At 60.6% G+C, this 21303-nt stretch overlaps 3 protein-coding genes and 1 long non-coding RNA gene across 23 annotated transcripts; 2 read left to right on the top strand and 2 right to left on the bottom strand.

The window, feature by feature from the left end:
• Window positions 1–865: 865 nt before the first annotated feature.
• Window positions 866–4187, bottom strand: GNGT2 (G protein subunit gamma transducin 2). 5 transcript variants are annotated; one of them, XM_045488506.1, is made up of 4 exons: window positions 4100–4187; window positions 3571–3722; window positions 1926–2026; window positions 866–1549 (listed from the first exon to the last, which is right to left on the bottom strand). In XM_045488506.1, the coding sequence occupies exons 3-4, from the start codon at window positions 2007–2009 to the stop codon at window positions 1424–1426; spliced, it is 210 nt and encodes a 69-aa protein (XP_045344462.1). In that variant the 5' UTR covers window positions 2010–2026; window positions 3571–3722; window positions 4100–4187; the 3' UTR covers window positions 866–1423. The 5 variants fall into 5 exon arrangements, with proteins under 5 accessions (XP_045344462.1, XP_045344461.1, XP_045344459.1 ...); XM_045488505.1 differs by having other exon boundaries at window positions 3985–4130; XM_045488503.1 differs by lacking the exon at window positions 4100–4187 and adding an exon at window positions 2442–2542 and having other exon boundaries at window positions 3431–3687.
• ABI3 (ABI family member 3) lies at window positions 4184–13473 on the top strand. 2 transcript variants are annotated; one of them, XM_045488483.1, is made up of 8 exons: window positions 4184–4388; window positions 8499–8666; window positions 9740–9916; window positions 11295–11380; window positions 11508–11603; window positions 11791–11951; window positions 12447–12578; window positions 12963–13473. In XM_045488483.1, the coding sequence occupies exons 1-8, from the start codon at window positions 4272–4274 to the stop codon at window positions 13124–13126; spliced, it is 1101 nt and encodes a 366-aa protein (XP_045344439.1). In that variant the 5' UTR covers window positions 4184–4271; the 3' UTR covers window positions 13127–13473. The 2 variants fall into 2 exon arrangements, with proteins under 2 accessions (XP_045344439.1, XP_045344438.1); XM_045488482.1 differs by having other exon boundaries at window positions 4189–4388; window positions 11788–11951.
• On the top strand, window positions 4395–5375 carry LOC123603506. The gene is made up of 2 exons (XR_006714913.1): window positions 4395–4734; window positions 5096–5375. It is a non-coding gene; the product is annotated as an uncharacterized LOC123603506 (long non-coding RNA).
• A 297-nt stretch (window positions 13474–13770) lies between the features above and the next one.
• Window positions 13771–20593, bottom strand: PHOSPHO1 (phosphoethanolamine/phosphocholine phosphatase 1). 15 transcript variants are annotated; one of them, XM_045488486.1, is made up of 6 exons: window positions 20470–20593; window positions 19850–19983; window positions 19097–19195; window positions 17227–17339; window positions 16273–16394; window positions 13771–15580 (listed from the first exon to the last, which is right to left on the bottom strand). In XM_045488486.1, exons 4-6 carry the CDS (start codon window positions 17269–17271, stop codon window positions 14695–14697), a joined length of 1053 nt encoding a protein of 350 aa, XP_045344442.1. In that variant the 5' UTR covers window positions 17272–17339; window positions 19097–19195; window positions 19850–19983; window positions 20470–20593; the 3' UTR covers window positions 13771–14694. The 15 variants fall into 15 exon arrangements, with proteins under 15 accessions (XP_045344442.1, XP_045344447.1, XP_045344448.1 ...); XM_045488491.1 differs by having other exon boundaries at window positions 17227–17416; window positions 20359–20581; XM_045488492.1 differs by having other exon boundaries at window positions 17227–17413; window positions 20359–20581.
• Between the last annotated feature and the right edge of the window lie 710 nt (window positions 20594–21303).

Here is a 21303-nt window from a genome sequence, read left to right as displayed (position 1 = left end):
GAAATAAACCGTGACATCATGAGGCTATCACCTCCTTCTAGAGGCCTTTCCCTGTTTTCCCTCCCAGGATGCAACTCACTCATTCAGCTGGATTAGGCTGTCCTCCTCTGGGTCCCCTCATCCCTCCCCCCCCCCCGCTGCCCCCACACGTTGCACTGAGCGCCCTGTATCACGTGAGTCCACCTGTGGCTCCCTAAGACCGTAATCTCCTTGCTAACAAGGCCCAGGAATCAGCATCCTCCTTCGTGGGGTGTAGCCTCCCTTCTGCGAGTCAGTTCCTGTCCCTTGGCTGCTTAATGCCTTCGTAGGCCTTCCGCTGCAATGAGAGTGAAGAACAAAGTTCTTGACTGCGCGCGCAGAAGGTTCTTGAAGGCTTGACCCCCTTCTCCCTCTTGGGCCTCTGTCTGCCCAGTTCCGCCCCGCTGCCCACCGGCCCGCAACAGTTCACGCTGACCTTGCCCACAGGCCTGAGTGTCTGCGCTGTGCCCCTCCCTACACCGCCCTTGACCTCCCCTCCCGCTCAGTGGCGCCTAATTGCACACCTTCTCCGCTAAACTCCATGAAAACAGGAGCCACGTGAGTGTCGTCATTCTTCCCCCCTCGTGCCCAGCACGGAAGAGACACTCGAGAATCTCAACTACAGGGGCGCCTGGGTGGCTCAGTCGGTTAAGTGTTCGACTTTGCGCTCCGGCCGTGATCTCACAGGTTCGTGAGTTCGAGCCCCGCATCGGGCTCTGGGCTGACAGCTCGGGGCCTGGAGCCTGCTTCGGATTCTGGGTCTCTGTCTCTGTCTCTCTGCCCTTCCCTTGCTTGTTCTCTCTCTCTCTCCAAAATAAATAAATAAATAAACATAAAAAAAGGAATATGAAAGAAATCATGACATCATGAGTTGCCAAGCTCTTTTTGTCCTCAGGCCCCTCTGGGGCGAACTAAAGTGACTAGGGGGAGGACCAAGGGATCGGACACACGACGAAGAAGAAGGACCACCCCCCCCCCCCACCCCCTACTCCGGCCCTCAACCCAAACTACTCTGAATAGGAATGCCGGTTTGCGGAAGACAGTGGAGGGGAAGACAGGACGGCCCTGTGGTGGCCCAGATGTCTCTAAGGATTCCCGTCTCGGGTCTCAGGGTGTCGCACGCTCTTCAGACCCCCACCGCACAAGGTGCCAGCTGCTGAGCCAAGGAGGCTCTCCTCAGAGGGTCTCCAGGCGGGACCAGCAGTGACCCAGCAGGTGGAGGAGGGGAGAGTCGAAGGGGTTGGGGAACGGACCCCCAAGTGCACGGCCAGGTGTCTTTACTCATGCTGTGGCCCAGAGACGGTGAAAACTGCCTGGCTCCCTGGGCGTCCGGGGACACTCGCGTCCTGGTGGAGAGTGGGGCTGAGGAGGGGCGGACGTTCAGGGCAAGGAGGCCCCAGGGCCGTCAGCTTATCACACAACCGCCTTTCTCCTTGAAGGGATTCTTGTCCTCGGGGACGCCTTTGAGAAGAGGGTCATTTCCTGCTTCAGCCTCCACAAAATCCTTGATTTCCTTTCCCGTCTTGGAAATCTGTGAGGAAACAAAGCGTGGCCCTAGAGTCCTTGTTTGTCTGTCGGGATCCATGATTCCCTCGGTCCAAATAAACAGGTCCTGGGCAGGGTGGGGACAGAGGCTGCAGAGGAAAAAGACCAAAGGGACAGGCAGGGGCTGGGGGGGGTGAGTTCTTGCCTCCGAGGGGCGCTGGCCGGAGCTGGGGAGGCCCGCCAGGCCGCGGGCCTCGCTCCTGGCCACCCCCGTGGGGCTGACCCCCAGCCTCCCTCTGCGTCCTACCTCTCCTGCACCATCCAGCCCACCGTCTGTCCCTTCTTCCTGGGGTCCCGGCTCCAAAAGGACCGGGCTGTGGTGGAGAAGAGGAGAGGGGCAGGGGAGGGAAGACGAGGCTTACCGGAACTCTTGTGTTCTTCACTTCCTTCTTGAGCTGTTCAACGTTCATCTTCAACAGGTCCTTCTCGCTGAGCTCCTGGGCCATCCTGCCCCCCGGGACACCTGGGTCCCGGAAAGGATTTCGCAGCTGGGATCGCAGTCCCCGTGAGCCCTCTTCCCTGCCCTGCCCTGCCCCTCACCTCAGGCCCTGCGTATTCACACCCTAGACTCCCTCCCACCCCCTCCCCATCTGCAAAATGGGTATAATGATGGTACCCTCCCTCCTTGTATGATTTTTGCGAGTCCTAGGAAAATAAATGCATCTCAAATTTTTTTTTTTTTTTTTTTTTTTTTGCATCTCAAATATTTTTAACCCTCTGGCTGGCGCATAATGAATCATAAACGCATTTATTACGATGACGAGAGTTGGCTGCAATCAGCACCATCACGACAGGGTCATCGGGAAGGCCTGCCAGGTGCCTCACTGGAATAATTCTAAGACTAAAGCCCAGCCCAGCGCAACCTCAGCCCCTCTCACCTGCCGGGAAAGAATGTGCACTTCAAGTCCCCGACTCAGACAAGACGGTGTTTGAGCTTCCCCCGCTTATCGGCTGGAAGTCTTCGGATAAAGCAGATGGTCTGGAAGCCAAAACCTCTGATGCCTAAGCTGATCAGGGGCTCAGGGTTCTAAGCCCATCCACTGGCCTGAGCCTCCAAGCCCTCACTGCCCCTGGAGCAGATACCCTGCCCCGTGCACCCGCCCTGCTCCCTTAGTGACCCTCCTGGCTTACAGCCAGTCCTCACCCTCCGGCCCGACACACTCCCCTCCCCGTGCCTTCTCTCCCAAGCCCTCCCCTCCCCTCCCTCTGAGCCTCTCTGAGCCTTTTCCTCTCGGTGAAGCAAGTCCTCGACCAGCTCCTAACGTCCCTCACCCAAGAAACGGTGGTGTCTCCCCCTGGAGCCCTGCGATGACACCTCACAATTTCCAGCTCGTCCAGTCCTTGCTTTGCTTACTGAAAACAACAGACTCCTCACTTAGGAGGCTGTGCCTGCCAGCACTTGGGGCCACGGCCACCTCTAACGCCCGGGTCCGTGCTTCTTGGCCTTCACGTGTCCCTCTGAGCCCTGAGTGCGGGTCTCCCTCTCCAGTCGCTGAGCACGGGGCCCACATCCTGATATTTCTCTCGGCCTCCTTCCAGAACCCCCTAAGGGCTATGCTGTTTCCTAGATCCTGAGCTCCGGCTCAGGCCGACACCTGTCCCACGACAAAGGGACCCTGTCGAGAGGCAGATGCCGGAGACACCAATATGGCCAGTAAGGGATCCTTTTCTTCCCCTCCCTCTGGGTTGACACAAGGGGCGCTGGAAGGGGCTGGGAGGAGGCCGGAGTCCACCCTGACTCCCCCCACGCCGGCTCCAGACGCCGAGCCCCACCCCCAGCTGCGAGCGCTAAGAATTTAAGGGCAGGCCGGGGCCCTGCAGGCCTCCAGTCCAACCGCCCTGTTCACGCAGGATGGAAAGCACGCACCTCTTGAGACCAGCTCGCTGCTCTGTCCGCCGATGCTTCCTGAAATCCACCGGCTAATCTGGACCTTACACCTGGTGCTTCTCAAAGCCAGCTCCTTCCTGTTGTCTAATCGGAGTCCCTCCCGCGTCATCTCGTCTTACCTCCGTCAGGCACAGGGCATGGGCCCCAGGTCTCCCTCACACATACGCCTTCAGAGGCTTGGGAACGCTTCTCAGGGGGCCTCTGGCTGTGTCTTCCCGGTGTCTGAGCCGACTCCTCTCGTGCTGGCTGTGTTCCACTGTTGCTCAACACCCTACGGCCCCCAGCACGACTGGTCTCCATAGCCTCACCACCCTCCACTCCCCAGGCCCTTGGTGACTCATCCCTGAGCTTCCCAAGGAAACCCCCACCCTCTGCCCTTTCCTCCCCTTCCATGAGTGGAAAATCCACCTCCCCTCCCCAATCCCCCCAGAGCAGGCCAGCCCCCTTCCTCCTCCGTCTCCCACCCCACCCCCACCCCCCACCCGCCTAGCAGTTTCCTCTCCAGGCCCAGGGAGCAATCACAGCGCCCCGACCTTGGCTTCCTCTGCTGGGAGGGATTGGGGGGCTGGGCTCCCAGAGGGGCCCCTGGCTTCCCCCTTCCTCTGGGCAGGGGGCAGAGAGTCTCAGGCCCAGGGAACAGGGACTCACTTCCTCTTGTCCCGGAATGAGCCCGCCTGCCCTTTGCAAGCAGGTTTGGGTCTCTCACGCAGAGGAAACCAAAAGTGGTGGGGGGGGGGGGAAGAGAGAGCGACCAATCAAGGACAGGGTGAGGCGCAAAACCGGCCGGCTCCCAGGGGAGCCAGCCAGAGGCTGGGGGGCCATGGCCGAGCTACAACAACTGCAGGAACTTGAGATCCCCACGGGCCGGGAGGCCCTGCGGGGCAACCACAGCGCCCTGCTGCGTGTCGCCGATTACTGCGTGGACAACTACGTGCAGGTAGGCAGACGGGGCACAGGCCCCGAGGGGCCCGGAGCCCACCTCCAAGGCAGGACCACGGGAGCCATTCTGACAGGTGCTGGCGCGTCCTGGGCCCCGGCTGGGAAATACTCCACCCCAGGCCCCGGCTTCTTTCCAGGCCCCCGAAACTTCAGCCCTGGTGCTGTGCTACCCAGCCCGCACCCACCCGCCCCCCCCCCCCCGTCCCTCCTCTCTCCGGGAGCCTCAGAGACGCCCCGGGACAGGCCACCCGTCTCCTTCCTGGGTCCCGCTCGCACCCACAGGCCCAAAGCCTCATACACATGCAAATGCTGTCATCGTCCTTCCGTTCGCAGGCTGTCTCCAGGTGAGACCTCAGAACTCTCCAAACAGTGAACTTGAGAGAGACGGGGGAGAGAAGCCTCTCCCTGATATCTGAGTGAGAGGAGACAGACCTCAAGACCAGGCTGGGTTAAAGAGACGGGGTCTGACGCAGAGGCAGGGGAAGGACAACGTGATGGCTGGGAGCCGTCTCCCGGCAAAAGACGACCATCGTGGCGTTTTAGAACAGTTCCCTACATTGTATAGTTGTTCCGAGACCCTCAACGTAGATTCGGGGATCGAGGGAAGAGGGGCGAGGGAAACTTGGCAATGACTGAGCACCTCTGTGTTTTCATTAATGCTCGTAAGCACCTTATGAGACAAGTAGCGTTATTCCTCTTTCGTAGGGGAAGAGCCAGCAGCTCAGGGAGGCAAGGTGATTTGTCCAGGGTCACCCAGCTTGGATGTGACAGAGCTCGGCCTCGGCCTCCCGACTTCTGAAACCGGGCTCTCTCCTTTCCCCCTTTCCCCTTCCCTGACATGCCCTATGAGGCAAAGCCAGCTCATTCGCACTGGAAGGCCCGGGGACCTCCCGGCACGGTCGAAGTGTTGGAAAAAAAAAAAATAATGAAAGTAGCAAGTGCTTATGGGAAAATGGCAGATTAAAGAGGGTCGATGATAATAGCAGGTAAAGCGCTCTGCACCCTTCCTTTGCGCAGGCATGTGGCCCGCATGGCCTCTGTGGGTCCTCACCGCCCCCCCGTCCTGAGAGGGGAGAGGGGCTCTCACATTACAGCCAGGAGGCTGAGCCTCAGAAAGCCGAGCTCGCTTTCCCGAGGTCTCCAAGCCGGTGGCCGAATCCGGATGCGAACCCAGAACTCTGACTCCAGAGCCCATCCCCAAACCTCTAGGTGAATGTGCGGCCCTGAGAAATAATCGGTTTGCGGAGATGTTGAGTGACCCGTTTGTGGAGGACACGGACCTTGCGGCTCGGAAGGCAGCCGGGTTCTCGTGGTGCTGGAGGGCATCCTCTTCTGGACGAGGGCAGAAGGAGTTCTGTCCGTTCCTTCAGTAGCCTCTGTGCACCCCCAGGCCCTTTCAGATGGGTTCTCGCTTCTATTCACCATGCGCACAGGGGATTTAGGGGTCACCGAGACCCGAGTCCGATTTTTTTTCTTTTCTTTTTTTTTTTTTTTAAGTGTTTATTCATTTTTGAGAGACAGAGAGACACAGGGCATGAGTGGGGGGAGGGGCAGAGAACGAGGGAGACACAGACTCTGAAGCAGGCTCCAGGCTCTGAGCCGTCAGCCCAGAGCCTGACGCGGGGCTCGAACTCACGGACCGTGAGATCGTGACCTGAGCTGAAGTCGGACGCTCAACCGACTGAGCCACCCAGAACTGCTCTTTTTTTTTTTTTTTTTTTTCAACATTTTTTTTTTATTTATTTTTGGGACAGAGAGAGACAGAGCATGAACGGGGGAGGGGCAGAGAGAGAGGGAGACACAGAATCGGAAACAGGCTCCAGGCTCTGAGCCGTCAGCCCAGAGCCCGAGGCGGGGCTCGAACTCACGGACCGTGAGATCGTGACCTGAGCTGAAGTCGGACGCTCAACCGACTGAGCCACCCAGGCGCCCCTCAGAACTGCTCTTAAACCAGGCCTGGTTCCCATGCCCTCGGGCCTCCCCACCGCCCCCTCCCTCAGCCCCAAGGCCCCAACCAGGTGTCGGGAAACCCATGGGGAATGGGGGAGGGCAGGCTGGGGTCAACTGCAGAGTTCTCGGTCAGAGTCCACTGAGTTTACAGAGAAGGTAATTTGCATCATGAGTAAGCAGTGGGCCATGAAGGTGGATCTCACACCCTCGTACCTCCAGGCCCGACTGTGGGCCAAGCCCAAACCAGGGGTCAGCAGGTATCCAGGCCCCAGCCTCCCAGAGCTGGGCCCAAGCAGGCACTGTGCTATCTGGGCTAACCGTTCCACACATCGGTCCTAGCAGGGGACCTGGGGGGAGGAATCTGGGTGGGGACCAAGGAGGAGTCGCCATTGCCCCATTCTGGGCCTTTGTGTCCTCACCTGTCAAAGAAAGGTCTTGACCTAGAAACTAGACCTGCTATCCTTTCTGGTTTAAACACCCCAGGTTGATTTCAGGTTGATTTCTTCGCCTTTTCAAGGCTCTTGGTTACATACGCTGATGAGGTATAAACTCCGGGCAAATGAGTATCTAGCTGCTGGAACAGAAAGACGGGGAAGGGCCGCCCACAAGGATCTGGGCCTGCCCTTTGACTCCAGCCTGGCTCAGGCCACCCTGGAGGCGTCCTGCTCTAATGGGTTCTACGCCTTCTCTCCGCCGACGGGCCCTGAGGAGCACGCAAGGGCCTTTAGCAAGGGGGCAGCATGGTGCGGCCTTGTCCGTCAGTGCTCGGGCCTGGCCCAGACTTGCCCTGGACTCACCCCTACCCCCTAGAGAGGGGGACAGGCTAAATCACAGCAGTGGCATGATCTGACCTGAGATGAGGAAGCTGCTGGGAAACCAAATAACAGAGAAGTTTTGCTCCAGCGCCCGTGGTCTGACGGGGCACTGAAAACAAAACAAAACAAGCAAGACAAAACAAACAAACAAACAAGCAAGCAAAACCTTCTTCTGTCTTCGGCCATTCCCCGCCCACCGTTCCACGGCTGACTGGCAGGGTGACTCCGGCCAGCACCTGGCACAGCGCCTGCCATGCACTACGGAGATGCCCAGAAAGTGTTTGGGGTCAAAGTCCATTCATTACTTAACTCACAAACGCATATTTATTAAATCTCGTCTGTGTGTCGGGCACTGTTCCGGGGTAGGGTACAGAATAAAACAGACAGGCTCTCTGCCTTCACCGTGCTTACGTGTTAGTATATGGGAGGGCGGATGGGAGGGGGAGCTAGGTAATAAAGTAAATAGATCAATCATTTCTGACAGTGCTAGGTGCTATGAGGACAAGGCTACAGGGGAAACACGGAAGAGAGCCAATACAGAAATCGGCTAGGAGAATCTTAAGGTGGTAACAAAATATGTCTCTAAGGAGCTGAGACTTAACAATAAGGCTCCTGGAAATAAGTACAGTAAGTGCAAAGGCCCTGAGGTAGAAACAATCTTAGCTTGATCAGGAACAGGAACCTAATGGCCAATGTGCATGGAGGGGGGGGGGTGCGTGAGAGAGGGTGGCAAGGGATGAGGGGGGACAGAAAAGCAGAGCCCACCCTGTGGGGCCCTATATAGGCCATGGTTGGAAGTCTGGATTTACCGGATTATCAGTGTATTGTTCCCAATACGCTGAGGGAATGAATGAATGAAGTCACTCGTCTCTGGGCCTCAGTTTCCTGGTCTATAAAATGGACTAGGTCATTGGTTCCCAAACACCACCCGGCGGACTGGAGAAAAACAAGAAACCCGAGAGTCACCCGGGGAGCTTTTAAAGGCACAGACTCATTGACCGCATTTCCAGAGCTTCTGGTTAGAAGGGCTGGGATTGGGGCACCCGGGTGGCTCAGTCGGTTAAGCTTCCCACTTCGGCTCAGGTCATGATCCTACGGTTTGTGGGTTCGAGCCCCGCGTCGGGCTCTGGGCTGACAGCTCAGAGCCTGGAGCCTGCTTCAGATTCTGTGTCTCCCTCTCTCTCTGCCCCTCCCCGTCTCTCACATTCTGTCTCTCTCTCTCTTTCAAAAAGAAAGAAAGTTCAGCCCCCACATTCCCTCCACCCTCTCCCACCCTACCCGCCCAGCCAAGGATCCAGCGGAATCCTTGGGCTGGCCTCAGACCAGGGCCGTGTGTGTTTCAGGCCACAGACAAGCGGAGGGCGCTGGAGGAGACCATGGCCTTCACCACCCAGGCTCTGGCCAGTGTGGCCTATCAAGTAGGCAACCTGGCCGGACACACTCTACGGATGCTGGACCTACAGGCGGCCTCCCTGCGGCAGGTCGAAGCCCGTGTGAACACGCTGGGCCAGGTAAGGGGTGTTTCGGAGGGCCTCTTGCACCGGCCCCCCATTCTTCAGCCCCCCCTGCTCGGCCACTTGCTCCGGCGAATGTTCTTTCTCGCCTTCCTCCAAATGCCTTCCTCCACCACAGAAGCCTGGCGCTTCCCAAGCATTGTGAGCCTCCTCCTCTCTGGTTATGTCTCCGTGCTGGGCCTTGCTGCCCTCCCAGACTAGGAACTCCTTGAAGGCAGAGCTTTTTCCTGCTCTGATCTCTCGCCGGCGCCGTAGGCAGCAGGCCTGACCAACCCCGGTTGGCCGTACAGGACAAGAAAGAGGAAGAGGGGCCTTGTTTGCATCTCAACCCCGGGGTGGTAACGGGCTAAGTTGTCCTAGACCCGAAGTGTTTCTGGGCAAGGCCGTCTTCAGCCCCGAAGACAATGCCACCACGAGACAGTGGCCCCCCGCCCATCTAGCACACTCACCCTCCTCCTTCCTTCCCGGATCCCTGGCGGAGGAATCGCCCCATCAACAACACGCTCAGATCCACTGGCACATCAGCCTGGCTTGCCCATCACCCACGTGTTCACGGCGGGGTGTGTCTTTTCCTCTCCCCACCCCCCCCCAACGCGGACCCACCCTCTGGATGTTGTGAGTTGCCCCACAGAACATTCCAAGAGGAAGCGAATTCACTTATCTGTCCCCCCAAGAGAGTCAGCTGATACAGCCTCGATTCTCTGCCCCCTCCGCATGGTCCACACCGTCCACCTCTGCTACCCAGCCAACCCGGGGCTCCGGTCTCTTCCCAGCATCTGCAGGGATGCCGGGTTTTCTCTTTTCCGCTGGATCCTGCTCCAGCTAATAATAACCCTCATGCTCTTCCAGCAGGAAGTCTCTCCAAAGTGGCTCCTTCCTCCCCTGGCAACTCTTTTCCCAAATGCTGCGTGGCCTGGGGGGAGAAAATGTACTCTTTCTCTGGATCTCTCGGCCTCCCATGGTCCCCACCCCCACCCCAAGTCTCTATCCTCCTCCTCCCTTAAGAGGAAGGGCACTGGGGCAGAAGCCACCTCCCCCCCCCCCCATCACCTCAACCCCTGTCGTGGCAGATGGTGAGTATGCATATGGAGAAGGTGGCCCGAAGGGAGATCGGCACCTTAGCCACTGTCCAGCGGCTGCCCCCTGGCCAGAAAGTCATCGCCCCCGACAGCCTCCCTCCCCTCACGCCCTACTACCGGAGACCTCTCAACTTTGGCTGCCTGGATGACATTGGCCATGGGATCAAGGTAGAGAGAGGGCCCCTCCTCTTCCCCACAACCCACCCTCTCCTGTTCCGTGTCTCCCTTCTCCCCGGGCCCCCATTCTCTTCCACGACCATGTTCTTGTCCCAACCCGCAGCCCTTTTTTCCCCTCACTCTCTGAAGCCATCACCTTAGATGGACCCCTACTCTCCGAGCCCCCCCCCCCTTCCTTCCCGGCCCCTCGCTCCATGGCCGGCCTTTAACCCTGTCCCCAGATGGTCTGCTGAGGGTGGGGTCTGAGCAACCCCCTTCCGTGGGGGCTGGGTGGGTGTGAAGGGGAAGAGAGGAAGGGAGGATGTCAGGGGCGTGCATGAGAATCGTTCCCCAGCCACACACAGAGAACAGCAACTTCCTCTGTCTGGAGGTTTGAGGTCACCGCCGAGCACTCACCCGGGGGGCTGCTGTGGGGGTGGGAAGGGGCGGGGATGCATGCGGCCACTCAGAGGGGACCTGTGAAGCCAGGGGAGCACGGCCACTGACATTTTCTGCTCGGCTCATCTCCTGAGAGGGGGGAGAACACACACGGTCCATTTCGTCAACATGCCAGGCTAGCTTAAGGCTCCCCTGGATCTAAAGGACCTCTTAACACCCTTCACGGCCCGTCTCCCCCAAAAGGGGAGACGGCACTCCCTCCTCCAGCCACCAGGCCTCCCCACCAGTAGGTTCTCCTCATGGTCCAGCTTCCATTCTTTCTTTGCGCCTCAGCTCGGGTCCTTTTTGTCTCGTGCCTCGCGGAGTACAGCAGAGGGCAGCGTTCCCCAGGTCCGCGGACTTGGCGACACCCCACCAGTAACGTGTGGGCTCGCCCTTGCCCTGTGTGCACTTTAAACGCCCTGCCCCTCTCTGTCCTGAGCCGCCCAAAGCCAGCTCTGCAGGCCCATCCCAATGACGGGTGGGACATTGCTAAGTGTGATGGTCCCCTCCGCCCCCACCCCACCTCCTGAGCCCCCCCCCCCCCCCGCGCGCGCGCGCGCGCGCGCCTGCCGGGTTAGGATCTATCAGAATTAGAGACCACCAAGCTGGCCACGGAGATGCTTTGGGGAGCGAGGTGCGAGGTGCGGATGCTAGGCTGGGTGGAGGAAGTGGCCGTCAGACCGCGTCTGCTCAGGCTTCCGTCGGGCCTGCGGCCCCGACTAGAGGCCTGGGGCCCAGGCAACAGCGAGCGGGGCGTGGGGGGCGGGGGTGGGGGGGGTGGGAGAGGGGGCTGGGAAGTGGAAATGGGAACTTGCTGTGAAGGCGCTCTTCCTCCCAGTTCTCGGTGCCTCTCCCTCATTTCCTTTCTGGGACCAGGGAGGGTACTGGGGAGGGGTTCCCATAGACGTCAGCCCTGTCCCCTGCTTCCCCCTCCCCCCCCCCCCCGCAGGATCTGAGCACGCAGCTGTCGCGGACGGGGACCCTCTCTCGAAAGAGCATCAAGGCGCCTGCGACGCCCGCCTCCGCCACCCTGGGGTGAGGCCTTGCCATCCGCAAACTTCCTCCTCCGCCAGCTGCCCCCTCCTCCTCCCCGCACCCGACCCCCACTCGCCCTGGAAGCCTTCCCGGCTCCCCTGACGGCACCCCTCCCCTCCGCCGCCAGGAGGCCACCGAGGATCCCGGAGCCGGTGCAGCTTCCGGTGGTGCCCGACGGCAAGCTCTCCACCGCCTCGTCTGCCTCTTCCCTGGCCTCTGCAGGGTGAGCCCCACAAGTCCAAGTGAGGGGGTTGAGGGGGCCGGTTGTCAGGGGGACTCCTAGGGTCCAGAGGACTCTCATCACAGGCCCCGGGGCTAACGACTGGAGGGGGGCGGGGCCAGCTGGGGGATGCTGTTAGGGGAGGTGTCCCCCAACCTAGCCGAGCCCCGCTTTCTCTGGACTTCAGCAGCGCCGAAGGTGTGGGTGGGGTGTCCGCGACCAAGGGGCAGGCAGCACCCCCACCCCCACCTCTCCCGAACCCCGTGGCTCCACCTCCTCCTCCTCCACCGGCCACCACCGAAGTCTTCCTGCCGCCCCCTCCGCTGGAGGAAGTGTCCCTGCCCCTGCTGGGTAAGGAGCCCCGCCCTCTCCTGGCTCCACTGTCGGGGTGGGGGGGGGGTCTCTTCTCACCTCCTAACACCCCACCCCACCCCTCTCTCCCTGCATGGAATTGGCTCGCCTCAACTCAGCGCCTGCTTTCTACCGGGCTCTGTGTTCAAGCTTCCCCTCCATTTTCTCGCTTGACCTTAACAGCCCTACGAGGGTGTTCACACTCTGACTTAACAGACGCAGTCGGGGCTGACAGGTTAAGTTAAGTCGTTGCCCCAGGGTCACCCAGCTCAGTGGCAGAGCCTGACGGCCGCACACTGCTCAGTATTTTTGTGTTTGCTGAGCGCCTACTGCATTCTAGAGACCCGGTGGGGGGACCGTGGTGGTGGAAGGCTGGAGAAAGATGACCTCAAATGGGTAGATCCTGGAGCCTTGCTTGCCAACAGTGAAGTTTTCTGGGGCCAGTGGAGGGGGTTCCCGGTGCATATTTGCAGGCTCTCTGCTTTCCCCTCCCAGCACCAGAGCTGCCCCTGGACCTGCCCCCTCCTCCACCCCTGGACGTCCATGAGCTGGGACTGCCACATCTGCCCCCACCAGGCTTCGGGCCAGAGGAACCTAGCTGGGTCCCTGCTGCATACCTGGAGAAAGGTACCTGACTCCCGGGACTAGGGATCCCCCCCCCCCCAATACTCTAGAATCTTCAAGGGTGTGAGCCTGCTACACACACACACACACACACATACACACACACACACACACACACACACACACAGACCCTATTTTCTGATGAGCTGACCGAACGTTCACCCAGGAGTGGTGAACCAAGCTGGACAGGCAGCTGGCCCAGCACTGAATATTAATCCGGCTGGGGAGGGGTCCCAAGAGTTTTGGAGAAGGAACTCCCCCCACCCCATCCCACTCCCTGCAGCCGCCTCCCCTAGACGTTGCCTGGAATCCTGTCCAGGGGCCCCTGCACCCCCCACGGTAAGGCAAGAGGCGCGTCTCACGACACCCTCTCCTCCCGCCCTGCAGTGGTGACGCTGTACCCATACACCCGCCAGAAGGACAACGAACTCTCCTTCTCTAAGGGCACCGTCATCTGCATCACACGCCGCTACTCCGATGGCTGGTGTGAGGGCGTCAGCTCGGAGGGGACTGGATTCTTCCCAGGGAACTACGTGGAGCCCAGCTGCTGACACTCTGGGGGCTTTCTGAGCTCCTGCCCGAGCACTGCGCTGTGAGCCTCTTGAGCTCCAGTGCCAAGTCAGCTCCAGAGTCAAGGCGGGACCCGGCCTGCCCACCTGTGAGCTGTGCCCGCCCCTTCCCCCTCCTTTCGGTGGTGGGAAGGGGCCCTGGGAAGAGAAGGGATGTATCCGAAGGCCTGCTGCAGACAGGAAAGAACCGGAAGCCAAGGACTTTGGTGATCTTGTCCACAGAAGACCCACCCCTCCATGCAGCACTGAGTGCCAACTTTGAATAAAACTCTGATGACCTCCTGGTGATTGCCCCGCAGGGCTGGGGGGCCAGAGAGGAGGGAGTTAAAGGCTCCTGCTCATTATTGAGCCCCCCCCCCTCTGCTGCCGCTGGCAGCAGTCTGTCCCCGTCTCTTCTGTCCTCGTGAGGTGGCCCCTACGCCAGCCCCCTGGTGCCCCCTCTGCATTGACTGAATCTCCTTTTTTGGCCCGTTGCTCGCTGTGTTACTGTTCGGGTTGGGCTGCCCGAGCCGGGCGCTCTTCCCAGAGTGGGGACCAATTCCCCCGCTGACGTGGGGGCTCTCTGGGAGCAGGGGTCGCCTCACCCTCACCCTCCGGACACCGGCGCGAGAGACCTCAGTCAGCTCTTTGCCCGTCACCTCCTTTATAGCGGTAGAACACCAAAGAGGGAGGAGGGGCTTGGCTTTCGCTGGCTCTGCTTGAAAACATCATGGCTTTCTGTTCCATACGGGAGGAGGGGGGCGCAGAGGGCTCAGCCCGCGGGGCGACTTTGGTAAAGTCCCTGGTCTTTTGCTGCATAGACGAGGCTGGGGTGAGAGGAGACACCGTCGCGCGCGGCGAGGTCCCTGGCTGGAAGGAGCCGAGCCGGACGGTGCGCTACCCCGTTCCACCACCAGGAGGCGACTGTTCCCTCTGGCTTTTTTTTTTTTTTTTTCTTCCCCCCTTTGGGGAGGCTGGCACGGCGGGCGCGGGAAGGGGGGCAAAAAGGAAAAAGGGTGTAGTGTGGGGACGCAATAGGTGAAGCGAGATCTAGGCCTGAGGCCCTCGGCAGAGGGCTTCCTGTCTCCCCGCCGGGACTGCGGCGCGGCCGGGAGGATTTCGGGACCGGGGTCCCCTTGACAGAAGACTGGGGGAGAGGGAAGGTTTCGCGGCCCAAGGCAGCAGTGAAAGCAGTGGGAGATGTTCCTTTCCCCCACCCCGCCAGGGAACCCCTGCCTCTCCGTTCGGAGGGCGAGGTCTTTTTGGAAAACACTGCTGCCTTCCAGGCATGCGCACCACCCCGGTGGGGGCCAGACTCCAGAATTTAACATTGCAGTGGAACTGGGTCGGGGCGGGGGCGGCCGAGCCGGGTTAACTGCATAGATAGGGATGGCTCCGAACTCTCTCCCCCAGCCCCCAGGTGGACGAGCCCGGAGTTCCCGAAATTCCCGGAGGGACATACCAAAGCGAAAGGGAAAAGGGAGTAGGCAAACTAGGTTTTGTACTTCCCGATCTCCCCGCCCCCACCCCGCCCCCTTCTCCGCCCGGGCGCCCCCTGCAGGCCGCGGTCCTCAGCACGTCTTCAGCACCTGTTGGAGGTGGAGGCGCACGTCGGTGGCCGTCTCCCAGGGCACCACGCCGGCGCGGAAGGCGCTGGGCTCGGCCTTCTGCGCCTCTTGGATCAGGCGGTGCATGGGGTAGCCGCGGCGCGGGAAGGCCACGTCGCCGCCCGCCAGCAGCCCCATGGGGCAGAAGTCGTTGGCGCCGTCGCCCACGTAGAAGAGGCGCTCGAAGTGCACGCCGTCGTGGGCCCGCTCGCGCAGGTAGTCGCTGAGCACCTTGTGCTTGCACATGTTGGCGGGGCAGCGCGCGCAGCTGTGCGTGTGGAAGGGCCGCAGCGCCAGCAGCCCCCGCGCGTCGGGCCCCGACGGGTTGCTGAGGATGCGGCGGAACAGGCCGTGGTGGCCCGCGGCGCGCAGCGCGCTCTCCACGCCGAAGGTGTTGGCATCCGAGATGAGAATGACCTCGAAGCAGGAGCCCTGCTTGGCCACAAACTGCAGCAGGTCGCTCATGCCGGGCGACAGGGGCAGGGCCTCGTAGATGGCGCGCAGGTCCCGCGGCCGCACGCCCTGCTCGCCCAGGTACTGGAAGACGCGCTGCATGTACTCGTTGTAGAAGCCCTCGCGGTAGGTGGCCCGCAGGCTCTCGGGCAGCCGCTGGCCCGGCGCGGCGCGCACGATCGAGTCGTCGCTGTTTTCGTCCACGATCGTCTCGTCGAAGTCGAAGGTCAGGAGGAAGCGCGGCGCGCCCTGCGCCGCCATCCCGCCGTCCTGGGAGCAGGGGGGAGAGGAGCAGGAGGAGGAGGAGGAGGGAGCAAGCGAGAGGGGGCGCGGCGCGAGCCGGCCGGGGAGAGGCTGGTTAGCGGGCCACGGCCAGAGGCGCTGGCACATCCAAGACCTGAGGAGGACCCAAGGCTGGTTAAGCTGGGCGGAGTCCCCAACGCCGCCGCCCTCTCCCCAGCCTCCCCTGCCCACCCCGTCGGCACCTCTCTGCGAACTGTGCGGGGCGTCTGGCCTCAGAAGACCATCCTCCTCCGGACCCCAGGAGGGCGTCCTTGGCACCTGTCTCTGCTACTCTCATCTGGGGCCACTGAGACTTAACGGGGTCAGCTTAAAAGAGGGGAAGAGCAGCTTCCAACGGGTCACTCCTTTGGGGAGGTTTCTGGACGAGGCCGTTCTGGAGGCTCCCAGGGACCCCGGTTGTTGGTGTGGAGTCCTCTCCGCACCCTTCTTCCCTGACAAACACAAGCAAGGGAGGCTGGGCACTCATCCCACTGAAGCAGCCTCCTCCTTCCCTTTTTTGGGCCGTGCCCCCTCGATGGGACTGTGGACAATAAGGAGCCAGGCGCCAGGGAACGCTGTTGGTATCATCCAAGGCATGTGGATTGCGAATGCCAGGTCCTTGAACCTCGATAGGAGCTAAGGGCTGCCAGAGAACTGAAGTTTAGCTCTTGGGATAACCAGGCCGGCGAGGTGACCCAGGATGGCTCTCTGGGCGCTGTGGCTAGCGGGGGTCCAAGGATGGGACACTGCTTCTCCAGGGAGTTTCTAGGGCCCTGTGCTGACAGCTCATCGTCACTAATCACTTGCCAATTCCCTGGGAGGAACACGTCAGCGGGTGGGGTTTCTGCCAGAGTCCGAAGGAAGTGGGCACCAAGAGAAGCAGTGGGGCCTGGGGAGGTAGGAGCTTCCCGAGCCAGGCTGCGACATACCTGGGAGACAGGCGAGGGAGAGGAAAGAGAGCAGCGTGGCTGAAAAGGCAGAGGGGAGGGAGAAGGGGGCGGGCGCCTGGCAGGGAAGGAGAAGGCTAGGAGGAGGTCGTGCCAGGGGAGCCTAGAGGCGGACCGGACAGAGAGACAGAGTGGGGATGGGGGCTCCGGGAAGTGGGGGCCTCGGGCCAGCGTCCCCCACCTCCAGAGGACATGGGAGAGGATAGGGGACAACAGGGCATGTGTGAGGCACAAAGAAAGGCAAGCAGATGGAGATTGTAGAAGCCCTCAGAGGCCTGTCCCTGCCACCTTGCCTGCCCGCCGCGGTACATGACCGGGTGGCAGAGAGCAAATCGCGTGCAGCTTCAGAAGATCCGCCACGCTGCCTTTCTCCTGCCTGGCCTCCCACCCCAGTTAGTCCAGACGGGCCCACTCTTCCTTCTGGTTTCTTCCTAACTCGCTCTCTGATATTCCTGTGATGCTTCTGGCCCGGCCCGCCTTGTGAAACAGAAGTCCAAGCTCTCAGTTTCGGAGCTGGGATGTGAACCTAGCTCTCTGCCTCCCTAATAGAACTGTCCCTTTGAACTCGTCCCTAGGGTCACCCTCTGGTCTCACTGACATCCATCTGGGAGTCTCAGGGGCCCAGGATCCCTGGAGTTGAAGACGTAAATAAAGCCTCAGGCCCCCACACCTGGGATGGAAGTTTCCAGGGATTAGTGGAGGCCCAGGAGAGACGAGGATAGGCCAAAAAGGGGCTGGATAGGGCTCCTTCCACCGCAGCAGGGGAAGGGGGCTGAGGCCTCATCCTGAGAAATCCCCAGAGGGACCCACTTACCCTAGACAGGCATCGGAGGCCAGCAACTGGAAAACACCCACTCATCGTTGGTACATCACCCTGGGCACCGCCTGCAGGGACTCTGTGGGGCCTCCAGCCGTCGTCCAGAGCTCCTGACAACCACACAAGGTCTGTTGGGCATGCTAGCTTTGTTTCCACCACGAATGCCGGCCTGCTTCCGTCTCCTCTGCTGAGGATGAACCACCCCCAGGGGCTCCGTAAAAACCCCTCAAATAGACACAGTTCTCCCAGGCAGCCAAGCCCTTGCGAGGCATCGTCTTCACAACCCCCCTGGCAACATTCGAGAGGTTAAAGGTGACATTATCGGAGACCCAGAGAGAGGTGAACCGACTTAAAGGTCACTCCCTGTAAGTGGCAAAGACAGATCGTAAAACCAGAACTTGGCGTCTGAGGTGAACGTGCCCCAGGCTGTGCTGTTTCCACGGGGAGCCTGGTTCACGAACTGCTGGCCACAGCCTTGCGTGCTCTCTGCCCTTAAAGGGGGAGGGGCAGGTGACCAGGCTCATTGTACCACAGGTGGCCAGGGGTGGAGGCAACAGGACCCCTGGGCATCACAGGTGATCAGAGACTGGCCTCCCTGGTGCTTTCAGAGCTTGGCAATCCGCCAGGAGTCAGTTTGGAATTTCTGCGGGGCTTTGCTGTGTGGCTCTGGGGACAGGGTTTAGCTTTGTGGGGGTTTCACCAACTCGGCTACAGAGGATGTCACCTACAACTCCCACTGCCTCCCCATGCCCCATCCCTCCGCTCTGCCCCTGGGGTTGAATGAGCGACTAGAAGAAGCTGGGCCAGATCTGGAAAAATATTGAGAACCCACGACTAGCCGCGCAAAGGAACAAGTGTCTGGCTGGTTGCTGCCCTCTGGTGGTGACAGCGGATGACACTGGAAACCCCTGACTTTGTCAAGGTGACACTCACCCCAGATCATCCCAGAACATCAGGGAGAACCTCTTGCCCCCAAGACAGAGACTGGGACATCCCAGCAACAGGACACAGGTCAGAGGGACAGGCCGTGTCACCTCGAGCCACCCCAATCCCACCCCCCCCCCCCCACTCCCGAACCGTACGTGCACGGAGCCCTTTTGGCAGGGATGGATGTGGGTCTCAGCCTTTCCCTTAAGAACTTTTAATCTAGGAATTGGGAAAGGCAGCCGAAGCCGAATGGGGCAGGGGGCAAAAAAGGGAGGCGGTTGGGGGGGAGGGATCAAGAAGATGGGGGGGGAAGGGGAGGGAGGCATGGGGACGTTGGAATGGCATGTTTTGGAGGATGGGAGGGCTGTCCCCAGGCCCTATCTGGAGGGAGTTCCAACCTTCCAGAAGCCTGCCTGATAGCCTGTGTCCGTCCCCAGGCCTAGTGCATTGGGGGAGAAAGGTCAAGGGATACCCCTCCCGTGATAGAAACAAGCAGGGTCAGACACAGACACGTGCCGCGCCGGGCAAGTGAGCGGGAAATACAAAGATACAAAGAGAACACAGGCTGCTCAAGCAGAGAGCAACTTTCATCCCATAGAAAAGGGTCTCCTTGTGTCGGTTGCCCCTTTCTTAAAAAAAAAAAAAATTTGGTAGAATATTCTACCGATTTTCAGTTGTGTACAAAACTTATGCATCAGAGCAAACGATACAGTTACATGTTTTTCATCTATTCAGGGAAAATGAGTTGAATATTTACTGTTTGGTGAACTGCCTTCGTTTCTTTTCATCCCCAGAGCAGAAAGCCAGGCGTCCTGGGTTTCTTCCCCCAGAAGCTGAGCAGGGCCAGGCAGCCACCCACCCCCCCTTACCCCCACAGCAAGCAGAGGGACCCAGGCCCTCCTGGGATCTCATTCTCATGACGTTCAAAAAGCGTACTCACCTCTGGCAGCTTTGTCCTAAGTGACCAAATTCTTTTGTGGTCACCAAAAAGAGTCCCTCAGAGAAAAGGGAGACGGGGTCTCTGAGCTTCTCCAGATGGCTAGAGCAGAGAGAGGAGAGAGGGGGTTTCTTTAAGGGTGGCAGGGGGTCCATATTCTAGTCCCCTTGAAAAGCGGCGCCTGCCTACCCGATTCCGTATCAGATCACCGGATTCCTCCTTGCTCCCTCCTGCCTTTTACAACAAATGCTTATAGATGACATTTGTGGGAATGGGGTGGCAGATGGGGCAGGGAAACAGGCCCCTCTTTGGCATGGGCCCTAAGTGTGAAAGTCCCCTCTTAATGAATGGGTGGAGCTCACAGGACAGGCTTTGGGGACAGTTTCCCCCCAGGAAATGTGCCGAAGAGGGATGGGGGTGGGGAGTGAGGACCCTGGAGATATCATAGTGACAAGCCCCCTGCCCAAGACCGAACCTTCTGGCATCAATCACTAGGAATTGGATGTCACAACTAAGCTGAGGTTTTCTCCCTTTCCCAGGCAGTATTCCCAACGTCACCATGGTCTCTTCCTTCTCGCTACCACCAGCAGCAAATAGGAAAAAACCCGAGGCCCAGAGAGGTCAAGCTAACATCCTGGAGGTCGCACAGCGTCAGATTCAGGATTAGAACTTAGGAGTCCCTGGTGGCTCTTGGGACAGCGGCAGCCAGAGAGCGTCCCCTATCGCCCTGGAGACCCCCTTGAGCTGTGAGCTTACTGTTCTGACTAGCTGGCGTGATGACCTGTAGCCCCGGTGTCGGTGCAGAAGCTGAGACCAGGAGCCTCCTCTGGGCTCACCCTGCCTGGGTGGACAAGCTGGAAGGGGATCCTCAGTGGACAGGGAGGTGGCAGCTGCCGGTGGAGTGGGGGGAGAGATATTTTTAGAGGTGGCTGGAAAGCAGGCACTCTGGCACACCCCCAGCTGGCGGGTGCTTCGCTCCAATGCGGGTCGGGGGGGGGGTGCGCAGCTCGGGGAGCCCAGGGGGGCTCGTGGGTGGCGGGGAGCAAGGGGGGGGGGCACAGATTCCTTCGCTTTGCCCGAGTAGGGGACAGAGGGCTACCCGGGCACGAGGTTCCCGGGGTAGCAGAAAGAAGGAGGACTCATTTCTCCGCTCCAGGGGCTCCCCCCACTGACACGCGTGAAGGAGCGCCCTCAAACTCCACACAGCCCCCACCCCGCACTGGGACCCCAGCCCTCCCCTATACCTCCGGGAGCGCAGGACTCACGCGGGGAGCGGCGGCGGCAGAGGTCTGTCCCGGCTTAGTTTGGAGTGCAAAGAGTGGGGGAGAGGGGCTAGCTGAGGTATCTGGGCGCAGGATGGGCTAAGGGGTGCTTACGGGAATTGGAGGGGACGTGGTGTCTTGTCCACCCCCGGATTTCTGGGCTGCGGCTCACGAGTCCCTCCAGTCCCGAGGGGCCGTGGATGATGTGCGTCTGGGCCGTCCCCTCCACCTGCCCCCCATCCCCCCCCACCCCCCCCCACGGGCTGCCGCCGCGTCCCCTTTAAATGCCCGGGAGCCGGAGCCCGAGCCGCGGCTGGCGCTGCGGCTGCCGCAGCACCCGGGCCCACCGCAGTCCCCTCACGTCACAAGCGACTGTCCAATCACAGCGGTGCCGGCGCACATCAAAGGGGCGGGCCGCCCGCGGGCCACGCCTCCCGGCTGCCCTGGAGGCTCCCGGAGCTGGAGCGAAGGTGGGATTGCGCGCAGGGCGGGGAGAGGGCAGGGGAGAGGGCAGGGGAGGCGGGACGGAGCGCGTCCCTCCCGAGGAGCGTGGGTGGGGGACACCCTCGCTGGAGCGGCTGCGGGGCTCTACGTGAAGCCCCGCCCGTACACCCAGAAGTGTCAGGGCTGTGCCTCCAGGGCGCTGAGCCCTGAGCTTTGCAGAAATGCACCCCCACGCCCAGCCCTCGTTCCCTTCTTCTCTCCGAAGCCTGGCGGTAGGTACGGCTTGACCCAGCCCGGGGAAAGCAGTTCCTCTCCCACGTGCGCGTCGCTCTGTCCTCCGCGCGCGGAGTCCCAGCACCTCGCCTCTTGGGACCCTTCCCCCGTTACAGGTTACAGGGGATGGCCGGGAGAGAGACTCTCCCACTCCCCCTACCCCATAAACCCTGATTTAAGGACCCAACTGTTTGCCCTTTGCAAGTGATGTTGTAAATAAAAAAAAAACCC

The sequence above is a fragment of the Leopardus geoffroyi genome, chromosome E1 (genome assembly GCF_018350155.1).
Source record: "Leopardus geoffroyi isolate Oge1 chromosome E1, O.geoffroyi_Oge1_pat1.0, whole genome shotgun sequence".
NCBI classification, from domain to species: domain Eukaryota; kingdom Metazoa; phylum Chordata; class Mammalia; order Carnivora; family Felidae; genus Leopardus; species Leopardus geoffroyi.
This window is presented reverse-complemented; position numbering and strand designations above follow the sequence as displayed.

Excerpts from the sequence above, each read along its gene's own strand:
- GNGT2 (XM_045488501.1), bottom strand. The coding sequence starts at position 3,751 with ATGGAGACCAGTCGTGCTGGGGGCCGTAGGGTGTTGAGCAACAGTGGA. Across the intron at positions 2,027-3,570 it reads ATGCCCTGTGCCTGACGGAG|GTGTCCCGGGGGGCAGGATG; the intron begins GTAAGACGAGAT and ends TCCGGGACCCAG. Across the intron at positions 1,550-1,925 it reads TGAAGAACACAAGAGTTCCG|ATTTCCAAGACGGGAAAGGA; the intron begins GTAAGCCTCGTC and ends GTTTCCTCACAG.
- ABI3 (XM_045488482.1), top strand. The coding sequence starts at position 4,272 with ATGGCCGAGCTACAACAACTGCAGGAACTTGAGATCCCCACGGGCCGG. Across the intron at positions 4,389-8,498 it reads GCGTGGACAACTACGTGCAG|GCCACAGACAAGCGGAGGGC; the intron begins GTAGGCAGACGG and ends TGTGTGTTTCAG. Across the intron at positions 12,579-12,962 it reads TGCTGCATACCTGGAGAAAG|TGGTGACGCTGTACCCATAC; the intron begins GTACCTGACTCC and ends CCCGCCCTGCAG.
- PHOSPHO1 (XM_045488486.1), bottom strand. The coding sequence starts at position 17,271 with ATGAGTGGGTGTTTTCCAGTTGCTGGCCTCCGATGCCTGTCTAGG. Across the intron at positions 16,395-17,226 it reads GCCTCCGATGCCTGTCTAGG|GTATGTCGCAGCCTGGCTCG; the intron begins GTAAGTGGGTCC and ends CCTGTCTCCCAG. Across the intron at positions 15,581-16,272 it reads GTGTTCCTCCCAGGGAATTG|GTCTTGGATGTGCCAGCGCC; the intron begins GCAAGTGATTAG and ends GGTCCTCCTCAG.